This window comes from Drosophila willistoni, assembly GCF_018902025.1.
Source record: "Drosophila willistoni isolate 14030-0811.24 chromosome 2R unlocalized genomic scaffold, UCI_dwil_1.1 Seg200, whole genome shotgun sequence".
Lineage (NCBI taxonomy): Eukaryota > Metazoa > Arthropoda > Insecta > Diptera > Drosophilidae > Drosophila > Drosophila willistoni.
In genome coordinates this window covers 2352547-2366237 of record NW_025814051.1, presented here as the reverse complement: position 1 = coordinate 2366237, position 13691 = coordinate 2352547, and the positions used below count along the sequence as shown (strand labels likewise).

Genomic DNA, 13691 nt, shown 5'->3' with positions numbered 1-13691 from the left:
TATGGCTTAACCCACAAAAGCCATGACAACCGCAGCTGGGCCAAGGGCAAGTTCTATCACAGCGATTCAAAGACGGATGCCCCCCGACGTTATCAACAGTGGTTAGAGTCACAACATTTTTGCATTATCAAAGGTACTATGGAACAAATGGGATATAAAAAGTACACAACAATAAGCTATATCGAAAACTAAGTTATTAGGCAGAACAAACTGCAATATGAAAATTTACATAATTTGTGGATTTTTAATTAGGTTTTTGCTGAAATTCCGAAAACATTTTCCTAGCAACTCTCGTTATACTTTTTAGAAAAATATTTACAAAATAAGGTATTAAATTTAGAGTACTTAAATATTTACCATTTGACTAGCCCTTTAAATTTTTGATTAACATGAACCGAAATTTTCCCACAGTGCAAAGTAAAGCGTAATTCGAAGAATTTTAAATTTTGAAAAGCAAAAAAAGCGATGAACAAAAAAAGAATAATAATAATCGGAGTAATGAGCAAATATTTAAAGAGCGGTAGCGCTGCACACGCCTCTGTGCCCCTCAGTTGGCATTATTCACGTCAATGTGGATAAGGAAAAAAAAATCGCCTAACAAAGACTTAGAGCAATAGCAACCCCTTAAAGGCAATCTCTCGATAGCAATTATAAATGAAATTTGAATTGCAAGAGTAGCAAATGAAATGAGAAGGAAACGAGGCAAGCATTTCGCTTCACTTTCTGTTGCAGGCGTTCGGCACGTGTCCTTGGTGCCTGGTGCCCTGGTCCTGATCCCTGGTCACGTGTCCTCATTGGCAACGGCATGAGAGCAACATCAGAGCAGTGACATCGGAAGTGCCAATAAGTAGTTGTCAATATTGACTGATTATCTCAACACGCTGAAAGTGAGAGCACTGCCAATGCAGCATCATGATTGCGAATAGTTTCAGATTAAAGCGGAAGTAAACATAAATCACGATGCTAGCAACCAGATGAGAAACCGGCAGTTGGGAACGAGGGCAATGCAATTATTACATTGCAGGAGACGGCTATAATTTTTAGTTGGCAGGCGACAGGAAGAAGCTGCTACTATTTAGTTCCCCCTCTTGCCATGTCCTGTTGCCATGTCCTTTTCCTTTGCTGTATCCTTACAGGAGATGCGCATAATTGCATTCGAATAGAACTTCTTCTTATACTTGGGGGATGAAATTTAGTTAAATGATGATTTTATCAATCAAAGGGATTACTTTCATAGCCAATGCATAGATCTCTTTCTTGACACTAATTGTAAGTTGAATATGTATTCCGGGGCATTAGTTTTATTGCAGACAAGTTAAGTTGGAAAAGGGAGCAAAATCGATGAAAATCCAGAAAATCACACACACAGACATTACACTATGCAGATTTTGGGGTTTCTTTAATTCCTATGTAATAAAATAATGCCAGATTGCTGCTATAGGGTTAACAAATTTATAACAATTTTGTATATATATGTTTTGCTTTGAAAATAATGGGCAAGCGAAAGTAAAGTGAACTGTGTTCCAGTGAACGGAGAGTAAAATATTATGAAAAATTAAATCAATTGACGAGGTTACAGTTACTTAATAGTAAAACTTAAACTTTTCATGAAGTCTTTTATAACGAAGTCCAATTCATCTTAGAAGACCTCATCTTAATATTCTCAACAAAAACATTTGAAAGAGGAGCGAATAAAAAACAAACAATAACAAAAAAATGATCACAAAATTTGTAAAAATTTGTAATATGTAACAAAATTTGCATTTTTGAACGAAAAAATCATTTTGCAATACTTTTTTTCCAATAAGTTATATTTTTAGCCGATTTTAAAATGCCATTTGGTTAGCGCTTTTTCTCAGAGGGTAAAATGGCAAATTAGAGATATCAAAATGAGTTTTTTAATCAGTTTTTCTACGATTCTCTAATCTTGGACACATTATGTGTCTCCTAAATTTTGTTTTGAAATATGGTATTGCCTTTATAATTCGAAATAATAAGAAATTTCGAACGTAGTATGTAAAGAATTTTAAAAAGTTTGTCAAGCCAATATACGAAAATCTATACTATAATGTCGTATACTTATGTATACTCGTATGTTGGAGTTACAAATGTGAAATGGAGGTTTGATTCGTTGCGAAGGTCCAATTAATTCAAAAATTTAAGTTTTTATAAAAAACACACCACATTGATTTTTATAACAATTTTGAAAAGTCAGTAAACATATTTCCAAAGAGCATAGCAAATGAACAACAAGCAAGTGCAATAATGGGTTAACTGAGTGAAATTCCATTTTGAGTGACATGAGAATTATCAGACATTTGTTTTATCACCAAGCTGAGAAACAAGACAAAAGAGTGATCAAAAGAGAGAGAGAAAATCGAAAGAAAAAACGCAGAAACTCTGTAAGTGTAATTCGTGCTTTAGTCTTTAGTGAAATATAGAACCATGCAGAGCTATAGAATTGAGGTGCTTCTTGTTTTGATTTTGGCATTAATAAATCTATCCGAAAATCGATGCATCAGGCCAGAGACCCCTGCAAATGGGCTGGTCATATTAAGAAGAAACTATGTACGGTTTCGCTGTATTAGTGGTCATGTACTTCGTGGTGATAGCATGCTACCCTGTAATAATGATGGTCGTCTAATAGGCGAATCTCCAGTGTGTGCCAGTGAGTTGATAAATCTATTAATCGAAAATTCAAAATAGTTCTTGATTGACTTTATTTCATGATAGAACCGGGATGTGCGAAGCCTGAACCAATAGAGAATGGTGATCGGCAAAGGATTGGCAGTATGAAAACAGTTGTCCAGTGTCATGATGGCTATGTCGTATCGGGTAACCAAATAGCCTTCTGTAATGGTCGAAATTGGGATCGTCTTTTGGGTACTTGTCGTCCCAGCAATCATTCACTGAATCATTCGTGCGATTTCGAGACTGAGGATCAGTGTGGCTGGAGTAAAAATGGCGAATGGAAACGCATGGCAAATGTTAGGCATTTTCATAGCTACAGCACAGGGCCACGACATGATCACACATTGCAACATGCACTTGGTGGACATTACATGCTCTTTGAGTCATCAACTCAACGGGATGGGGATTATCACCTAATTTCACCTATATATCCCCGTGAATTAAGCCTAAAGACGGCTTGTTGTTTTCGCTTTCATTATTTCATGTATGGCATTGGAGTGGGTAGTCTGGCTGTGTGGGTTAAGCTACATTCCTTGCCCTTGGATATCATTTGGAGCAGCGAACGTAATATGTAAGTTGAAACAAATTTGAAACGGAAGCGCATGCAAGATAAGAATTATATATAAAAATATACATATTATTTTTCTCTTCTCTTCTCTCTTTGTCTCACTTGGATCATATCTTTTGTTTATGCTCTCTCTGTTATTGTTTTTGTTGTGCCAGCTCGCAAAAATTCATTGTATCCGGCAGTCAGGGTAACCATTGGCTGGAGCATACCATTCAAATCGATGAGATGACCGAGGATTTTCAGGTGGTCATCACTGCCATTGAACCGACACAGAAATTTGGTGATATTGCCATTGATGATGTTCAATTGCTGACTGGCAGCGAATGTGGGGCCGTTGAAGAAATACAAACTACTACTCCGGATCTTGATGCTCCAACTGATGAACCAATGATCTATGATCGTATGAACTGCTCAAATCGGTGTGGTGAGGTCTCACCGGGCGATGATTATAAGCGTCCAGATGGCAAATGGATTGGAGTATGCGCTTGTGATGAAAATTGTTTGCAAAATCAGAATTGCTGTTATGATTATTTACAAACATGTCTGGTGTCAAATGAAACTTCAACCACTGTGGAAGAGGAAATGACGACTATACCAGCAACAACACCAACAACAACATCTACAACGAGAAGAACCACAACGACAACTACTACGAAAAGGACAACAACTACAAAGAAGGCAACAACTACAACGAAAAGGACAACAACAACTACTAAAAAGGCAACAACTACCAAGAAAATAACAACTCCATCTACGACTTCAAGTACAACCACTACTAAGAAACCTATAATAACTACAGCATCAACAACAAAAACAACACCAACAACGACAACTACATCTACAACAACTAAAAAACCAATTGCAATAATAACAAAGACGCCAACAACTCAACCACCAACAACAACCACTGCACCGCTGCCTTCAACAAGCACTAAACATCAAATTACAGGTAAGTTATTATTAGTTCTTCTGTAATGACCATAATAGTTAACTTTTTCTATAAAATCTTTAAGTTATATGTATATTCAAAAACATAGACGAGGACTAAGAATTCGGTGAAATTTGAGCTTAATTTAAATGAGTGCTTAAAAAAGTATAAATTATACTTATAAAGCCATTTTCAGGTGCACCCTTTTATATTTTTGGTACATCGAAATGAACGTCTAATCGGAAAATTTTGACAATATTTTGCGACTTTAGTTAGAATCTGATAACAAAATCCTTTGCTCAGCCTAGTTGTCAGTATAGTTCTATGAATTTTAAAATTTAAATTAGAAAAAAAAGGGTTTAAGTATTCTATAGTTTTCCAATTAACGGACTTTTGCATTTGTGCTAGTTTTTAAAGCATTTCATTTTAGCCCAAAGGAATAATTTGGTTCTTATAAAGTTTTATCTTTTCCTTCACTTTTTTTCTGTTAAGTTACTTGAAATCAGAACTGAATTTCTTGGAGTAAAAACTTATATTTCCGAATACGAGTAGAGGCTTTCGTTATCTATTCCATTAGTTTTTGGTTGCCTACCAAATACCAGGAACTATTTTCTCCTTTTATTTCAAATGTTTGCGATTTTAGACGTTTCATGAAATTATTTGCAATACTCATGCAATGCTCTACTATCATACCACATACAAATAAAAATATTTTGTATTTTAGCATTTGAAATTTGTTAAAATTTATCAAGTTTCCGTTCTTTGTCAATTAGTCACAATTTTTGTACTAAGCTAATCAGAATAAGAAAAATATTCTCCTACTAATAGAAACTAAATTTTAAAACACAAATGGACTATAATTGTTGACATACACATTTATGTATGTCTTTCCATTAAATCATCATAATTGCTTTATGTTATACATTTTCTTTCCCATAGACTTTCCCGCCCGCATTAGCTGGTCAGTGAGTTCAGATGATATCAGGGGAAATGAAAATGAAAATTCCACAAGTCCTGCTCATATCTTTTGGTACTTTATGCTGGGCATTATAACAATCACTGTGGTGGCCAGCTTAGCCTATCGCTGGCGATCTTGTTCGACGGCATCGATGGCAACAACGGCCAAAGTGAAGGCAGTCAGTTTCAAGAAGGCATTGGGCAACGGATTATCGCGAGGGAGTTCCTACTCAAAGAAAGGCAATCAGACATCACTGCTATCCGATAATGATTACAATGGCGTTGAGGACGGCGATAACGATGTCCTACAGTTCGAAGAAATGGGCGTGGATATACGCAATGCCACAGTACTTTAAATATTTACATTATATAACCCTTAACTTAGGTAAAACAAGATACTTATGCCTAATGTACAGAGATTAAGGTATGTTTTAAATAAAATGATTGAGCAGAAAAATATCTTATGACCACTACTTTGTATGTCTGACTATGTTTAACAAGCATTAGGAAAATTTTCTTCAAGGATCTCTTTTAATCAAATCTTGCGGTGGAGTGTCAGTTACTCAAGTTGGCCTTAGGCTACTCCCTGCTGTTGCTTGGGCACGTGTTCTGCCAATGGCAGTGCAACCACCCAGCTTCTTATACATTTCAACCCTAACTACCTACGATCCGCTATTGGGCTGCTGTCAACCACCCAATTTTTGGTTGCTTTGGCTCATGTTTTAACAGCGGCTTTGGATTGTGATTTAGTGGCTGGCGGCTGTGTCGGCTTAGCGTCTGGACAGCAGCAGTTAGAACCGCACAACAGCACACCCCGCTCTCGTTTCACCATCACTCTGTTTTGCTTGTACCGAAACCAAAACCAAAACGTAAACTCAGCAAAATTTTGTTGGGCATTTCATGCAATTATTGCCCGACAGAGCAATCCAACCACCAGGACCAGCAACAGCAACAGCAACTAAAACGGCAACGGCAGTTTGCATGCTCAACAAATTTTCACACAAGATTTTCTCTAGCTTTTCGGAAAAGCTGTGCCCAATTGCTCGCTTCTTATTTCATTTTTTCGAAGGGAGAGAGGAGTTTTTTTTTTTTACTTTGCATTTTCATTTCATATTTCCACCCTTGCTATGGATGGAGAAAAATAATTTCCCACCTAACGCGACCTGCCCATTCCTCTTATTATCCTGTTTGCCTTTGCGATTTAGCCCTATCGACTTCTCACACATCATTTGACGGTTAACGTTCTTTTTTCCCTTTTGCTTTCTTCTTAATTAAAATGGCATTTTGATGTGCTCCAAAGGGGCGTGCCTCCAGACACATTTTGAGCATTTTGAGACCCTAATTAACTGGTTAATGCCAAAGTACTTTGGGCTTATCTCAGAATTGAAAGAAGGCGGCCAACTTTTGATGCGCGTTGCATGCGGCATTGTAAATTCCAAACGAATCCTGTCGCTTCGTCGCATGAGGGACACAACATTTTTGCATACCACCCACGCCCATGGCTCCAGGACTCGGTGCTCGAGGCTCGGGGCTCACGGCTTAGGGCTGAGGGCTGTAAGGCTTATCTTCTTGCGGACAAGCCCACACACGTTGCTGGGGCACACCCTTACCCTTACCCATGTGGGTTTCTTTTTCTCTCTCTCTCTCTCTCTGTTACCCTGGCCCTGGGTCCGCTTATCGTCGCAATAAATCGCATTAATTTATTGTTGTCGCCGCATATTTCGTGGACTGAGCCCCGTTTAATGGGTTTGTCCAATAAACGATGAGGGGTTATGCGAAAGGAAGGAGACGTCGGCCCAACTGCATTGCATTATTATTGTTTTCCATTTAACACTTTTTAGTTGAGGGTTTTCAAAAAAGCATGCCACACACAAAAAAAAAAAAAAATCAGGAAAAACTATGAAAACGATAAAACTACGGTACGATGATTTTTGCTACTGCAAGGTAGTTAAGGTCCTGAGACTAGACAAAGGATACCGATGAACTTATCAACACGACTAGATGTTCACAAGATGATTTTGAGCCCTCTTAAAATTTAAAGGTCATTTGGATAAGTTTATGCTTCAATTCAACGGATATTTGATAAAATTAACATCTAACATTTAATCGTTATATGGTTACAAATAATTTGTCTTATAAATGGCAACTACTTTACTTTGATGATTAAAAAATTATAAAAGAATTGTAAAAAAGATTCTTAAACATTGTCTAACAATCGTTTAAATAATTGAAAATATTTGTGATAAGAGTATTTAAAATTCTACTAAGGTCTCATTGCATTTAGTCTTTTGTTTTCGTTTTTATCAGCTGTGTCAGCATTTCATTTTTACAGTTTTAATCTTCATGTGCGAAATTGTTGCCTCGATGCCTATCAGCAGACGAGCCAGTCAAAGGCGGCCTTCCTCCGTCTCTCCGAGCCAAGGACCCTCCCATTTTTCTACACTATGTATTACCCACTCTGTGACAGACGACAGAAGGTACCGACTCTGCATGTCTAGTTGGTACAAGTAGAAGTACGCAGAACAGACGCGGAGGCGGAATGTGTGTGGGCATGGAATATTTATAACACTATGAGTGCAATTTATTATGCAATGCCTTTCTATGTCTGGTCTCCTGGTTGGGATTGTCCTTTGGCCAGTTAAACCTGTTCAGTGCCTGGCCAGTTTGGAAAGATGTCACCTTGCCTTGCCTGGCATGGTCCAAGCACAAAAAGCCGTCCAAGATTTATGCACTCGAGTTATGGCGGCCAGACTGCAACTTTATCGTACAGAATGTTGTTTTTCTAGCCTACGGGACGATGACCAAAGTATCCCTTACCAATGTATCTACCCTTCCATTGCTTGGTTTTCACTCCTCCTTCTAATGCCATATTGCAGTTTTCTTATTGTTGCTGCTGTTACTGGCTGCTATTGCTGCTGCTGTGGCTGTTGCCGACATTTCCTGTTGCCGTTCGTTATCAGTGCCAGAAAAGTTGTTGCCGGTTGGCATTTGTTGTTGGTTGTCCGTTGTTGGTTTTTCTTTAGACCACCCTATCTTTTGTCATGAAAGTATTTCAACCAAGACTTTGGCTAATGTAGGAAAACAATAAACTTGCGTTATATCAATTGAAGTTTAATATTTATTTAAATATAAATATTTCTCTAATTTTCTTTAGCTATTCGAGAAACACAGTTTTAAATAACGTTTAAACGCATTTCCAATGAAAACCTTCAATTCATTTTTACTGATTGGTAGATATATATAACGGCTGGCAAATAATATCATGACTGATTAATCTTTATTGCATGTGGCCAAAACATATAATTTGCAACTCTATGATAATTTGAAACTTATCAATTTGGAAAATATTATAGGCAACATTTTCTTTGATTTTGATAAATTTTTGTTGTGTTTGCTAGTCCATAGCCTACAACCCATAACAACATACCACATAAATAGGTACAGCATAACTTTTCGTTCAAATTTTGTTGTTGAAAATATGTTATTTCCTGGCATTTGTCGAGCACTTAGTAAGAAGTAAATAGAATTTAAATAGAAAATTCGTTTACTTATAGAGGACTTAGAAAAGAATGGCATACACCAAAAATTTTAATTCGATACCATTATTTTTGATTACCAAATTCTTATTTTTGGATGATTGCGTTTTAATAAGTTACTCAAAATTAATTTTCTTTCTTAAAAAATATGTAAAATAATTAAAATGTAATTATAATTATACAAGTTCATTTAGACTATGATTAGTAGGTAATTATAAATTACCTCTAATCTATGTGCTAGCTATAACTTCTATGGTCTTAAGCTAGGTTTTATTATACAATTATATGGAATTATTCAAGTTTATAATAACGTATAAATATTACAGTTCTTTGTTCCGCTTCGATTCCGCTTTTTAGCTTTAATATCAATCTTTTCTAAAAATTAAGAGATTTCGTTTAGCCTTTTTTAGCGCCTTCAATTGTCTTTCTGTTTTATATATGGAATAAATTGTGTTTTTTGGTCAACATATGTAAACATCTGTATTTTTTATACCATAAAAAGTACATAAACCATGACACCATTCAGTCGCGATTTCTGAACGAACATCCATGTAATTATTAATAAGTCAATTTGTGTTCTAAGTAAATCTGAAATATGTGGCTAAAAATCTAAAATTTTAAATTACTAGATTTAAAACAAGTAATCTTAAGATAAGCTTGTATACAGAACAGCTGCCAATTTTCCATAAATTTATTTAAAAATTATTATTCTCTTTACTGCACTCTTTTGGTTTCGGCAAGCATATTAAGTAATATAGAATCTCTCCGAATCAATCAATAAATTTTGTTGTTATTGCTACTAAAATGATTCCTGATGGAGTTTTGGCACATAAAAATATTTGCCGAATATTTCCGTATATGCTTATGAAATTGCACATAAAAAAATAACCACAAAGATCCATCGTCATCACATGCGTCAATTCCTCATCATCGTCATTATTATTATCATCATCATCATATTCAACATGATTGGAGGAAGCAGCCGCATGAACAAAACTAATTAAGCATCACATTTCATTTCCAATTCGATTTTGGCCCACGACTACATATATCGACTTGTATTCCTTCGTCTTTCTCAAACCCAATCCTCTGGGGATATCACGTAAAAATACATACCAACTGCAAAACGAAACCAAAATCGAAATATAAGCCAAATAAATTTCCCCTTTGCTCTCTAAATACGATTTCATAATTAATACGAGCCAATTACAGCAACGACAACAACAGCAGCAACAGCATCGTCAACGGCAATGCCATGACAACAGGCAAAAACGAAGTAAAGAAAATGTTTGGCAGAAAACTCATAATGGAAATGAAAATGTAATAGAAGGAAAAGGAAAGAATTTTGGCTTCCGATACATACTACAGATTGATGTGCATTACGTAACATAAAGACTAATCCCTATAGCGAAAAGTCTACCAAAAATGAATGAAAAACTGCATTGAAAGCAAAATTGAAGATAAATTTTATCCGTTCCCCGTTCTTCTTTAAAAATAAAAGGAAACAAGAGAAAACATCGAAAATCAAACAATTGTCTTTCCTACATACAATGGAACACAGGCATGACCATTGTGCACACCCAGAATCAATTGATGTGTTGTTTTCCATGGGAAGACAAGGGAACCAGCACAGAATTGGGTTCGAAGAGGGGACGGGTATAGAAGAGGGGGCATGGCATGGTTTAATCAGCAGCTTACAAGGGTAAACAATGGCGATTGGTGGAGAGAGCCAAAAAGTGCATTGTGAAGTTTTGACTGCACAGCTTCACGATGGATTTTACGCCAGAAAAACGCAAAATGCGATCCATCAAAATGAAATTGAAATCTTTTGCTCATTTTGCCAGTTGCAGATGGAGATGGAGATAAAGATGAGGTTTGGGGATGAAGGGTAAAATATATTTCGTTTTGTTTTTTTTTTACCCTCTCTCTCTCTCTTTCTTTCTCTGGATAGAAATTCGTATTGGCATTGCAGTTTGTCTTTGGCTTGACTTGGCAGCCAGAAAGGGGAGAAGGATGCCATGCTCTGGCCACTCCTGTTTGCTTACTTGCTCCTTGTCAATCAATGTCAATAAAACAATTACTGTCACTTGCAGCTGGGCGTATGAAGGAGGACGTATACGACTTTGGACAGTGTCATGTTCGCAACTCCCCGCTTGGAGTTTTTGAAATCGAATCGCACGCGTTCACCACAGGAGAGTGCGCTCACTCCCCCCACAAACACATGCACACACACACGCACATACACACGTCCCTAACCACTGCCAGTTCATCCGCATTTTTGGTAGGAGATGATGTGTAATGGGGATGGGTGATGGTGGGCGGTCCAAGTATTTGTGGTTTCTCTTTTTAGTCGAGTCGAACTCGGCAATAAAACTCAACTCTGCCAACTCTGTGACAAATCGTTTGCTTTAGACCGCTTGCTTCTGCCATTGGCATAATCGTGTCACTCCCTGCAACTTGCAACGTGGTGATTGTGTGCTACTGTGTATTTGTGTGTGTGCTGTATTGCACAACTGTAGCCAAGCTACATTGTGTCTACTTTTGAGTTACATTGTCTTCAATTCTCTGGCATTGAAGTTACGCTGACAGCCAACGACATTTCCACCTCTTTCCTTTTGCTCCATTTTGTGGCTTTTGCGAGTTCACAATTTCAGTTGCATGCATTATACATAAGGAGTGGAATGAAGACTGAAGGGAAAGCGTCAGGCCAAACTTTGTGTTTAGCCAATAGTGGAAATTAGAACCTTAGAGTGGGTGACTCGAAAATGCAAGAAATTCTAGGAATTGTGAAACCACTTTAGAGCACGAAATTATCCAACACGTTTTCAGAACACAGAAACAGAAATCAATTGAAAATTAACTTATTAACTTTTTTATTCTAATCCATTCCCTGTGAATATTAAATCCAACAGTTCACTTTTAACCACAAGCATAGAGAATATCCATCAGATATTCAAAGTACACCCACTTTCAATCCTTTGCTCGCTTGCTCTTCCCATCAACCACAAATCGATGAATGCTTTGCATTATTCATGAATGCATTTAGTGGCGACAACAACAACAACAATAATAACAACGACTACATCGTGACAAAGTGACAAACGACTATCAGCAATTGAGAAAATTTTCACAGAAACCCAAAAAAAAAGAGAAGAAAATATTACCGAAATCGTATGAAATATTCACGAAATCGTTGTAAAAATTGTCGAAAGTGCTGCAAAATGCATTTACAAAATGGATGAGAATAAAGGACTTTAGATATACATGTATATATACCCGATTTGTTGAAGCCAAATCAATTAATCATATATACCGTAAACTTTATTTACTTGTGGAATAGTTTGTCCTGAGAGGTAACTAACGTATTTTATTTTTAAGGACAATGCTAGGATAATCTTTTATGATACATGCAAACTCTTGCCTTCACAGTTATTTTGACATTTTCAAAAATTCTGATGATCCTAGAATTATACGGATAGATTGGTGGTCCACCCCAACCAACTAGCGATAAATCTTTTGGACAAAAGTAGTCACATGGCATCTGAGCCACCCATTGCATCTAACGTTCCCCATCCCTCAATGATGTTTCCGACAACATAGTCAAGCAAATTTTGAATAGTCCTAGCCTTAGTCTTAAAAAAAGAATTCAAACCAAAAAAATTATTATATATTTTTAGATTAGGATATAATTGTAAACTTTAAAACCTTTTACAAGCGCTAGCAACTATGGTTTTCGGATCCTGGTTGTTCAGTTGCTTAATTCACTGCGTCACTTAAAAAACTCATCTACCAACAACTCCAAAAAAAAAAAAATTCAACAAAAATTATAAACAAATTTAGGAAAACCTTTTTATATTTTTAAAAAAGCTCCAATACCCAATAGTAACTTTGGCAAATTAGTTTAAGCTCAGGCGACTATATCATCAAAATATTTTTGTTCTATTTGCGATTATTATTAAAATAAGAAGTTAATAAATTAACTAAACTATCATTTTGCCAAATTTGATCGAAATCGAAGCATATAGCTAATGGCTATCATCCAAACATACGAGAAAGATTATGCCAAAAAGGCCTCAATACTCTGGTTTAACTTTTGTATGTCGTTCTTTGGCAAAAGTCATTAATTAAGATAAAAAGTGGTTCACTTTGACCCTAAAAGATAGGAATATATTAATTGAAACAAAATTAAAGTCGCTGAATTTTGATTTGCGATTCACCATATTTTATATGAATAAAAAATCAAGTGAATAAACCAAAAATTGACGCAATGTATAGTTTTAGTTAGTGAAGTGAAAAGCTAAGTTTAGCTTACTTGTATTGCAAACTGAATATGATTAGGTATGATATGATATGAAAAATATTAGGTACAAGTAAAACTAATATCTCTTGATTTAAATATTAACAAATTAATTGCATATTTACGAATTGTCGTCATAGTCCTGTGAATGTTCCGTAAGTCATAATCAATTTTCTAAGTCCATTTGCCTAAGCTCAGCCTTAAAATGCTTTATTAATGGTATAAAAGAAGACATTAAATAGAAACACAAACAAATTAAACCAAATTAAACGTCTTTTTAACAAAATAAACATTTTCTAAAATGTATTTGTATTTTAATTTATTCCTTTTACAATGATTCATACTTTAGTAGTTATGTAACAGCAATTTAATAGCTTGTGCTTGATGAAACAATTATACGCCTCATCTGCTCACAAATTCACTATGCAATTTTACGCATAAAGAGTATCTATTTATTTCATTGTTGTATCATTTCTTCGAATGCTTTATAATTAATTGCAAAATTTTCGATTTCTACGCTAATTGCAATTTGACATCAATTTTGTGGTGTGTGCACATTGCAGAGGGGATGGAGTGAGGATACGAGAAAATGATATTGTTACTAGTGAAACAAACAAAGTAAACGAAGTTTTATTTACGCTTCAGGCCATGTGACAGAACCCTATGTCCCTATTACAAAACCAATCTACCCAACCCGAACCAATGACCCCCCGT

General features: G+C 36.0%; 1 protein-coding gene across 1 annotated transcript; it reads left to right on the top strand.

The window, feature by feature from the left end:
- Positions 1 to 2007: 2007 nt before the first annotated feature.
- On the top strand, positions 2008 to 5595 carry LOC6641640. The gene is made up of 4 exons (XM_023175433.2): positions 2008 to 2668; positions 2734 to 3262; positions 3415 to 4208; positions 5127 to 5595. Exons 1-4 carry the CDS (start codon positions 2446 to 2448, stop codon positions 5498 to 5500), a joined length of 1920 nt encoding a protein of 639 aa, XP_023031201.1. The 5' UTR covers positions 2008 to 2445; the 3' UTR covers positions 5501 to 5595.
- Positions 5596 to 13691: the final 8096 nt, after the last annotated feature.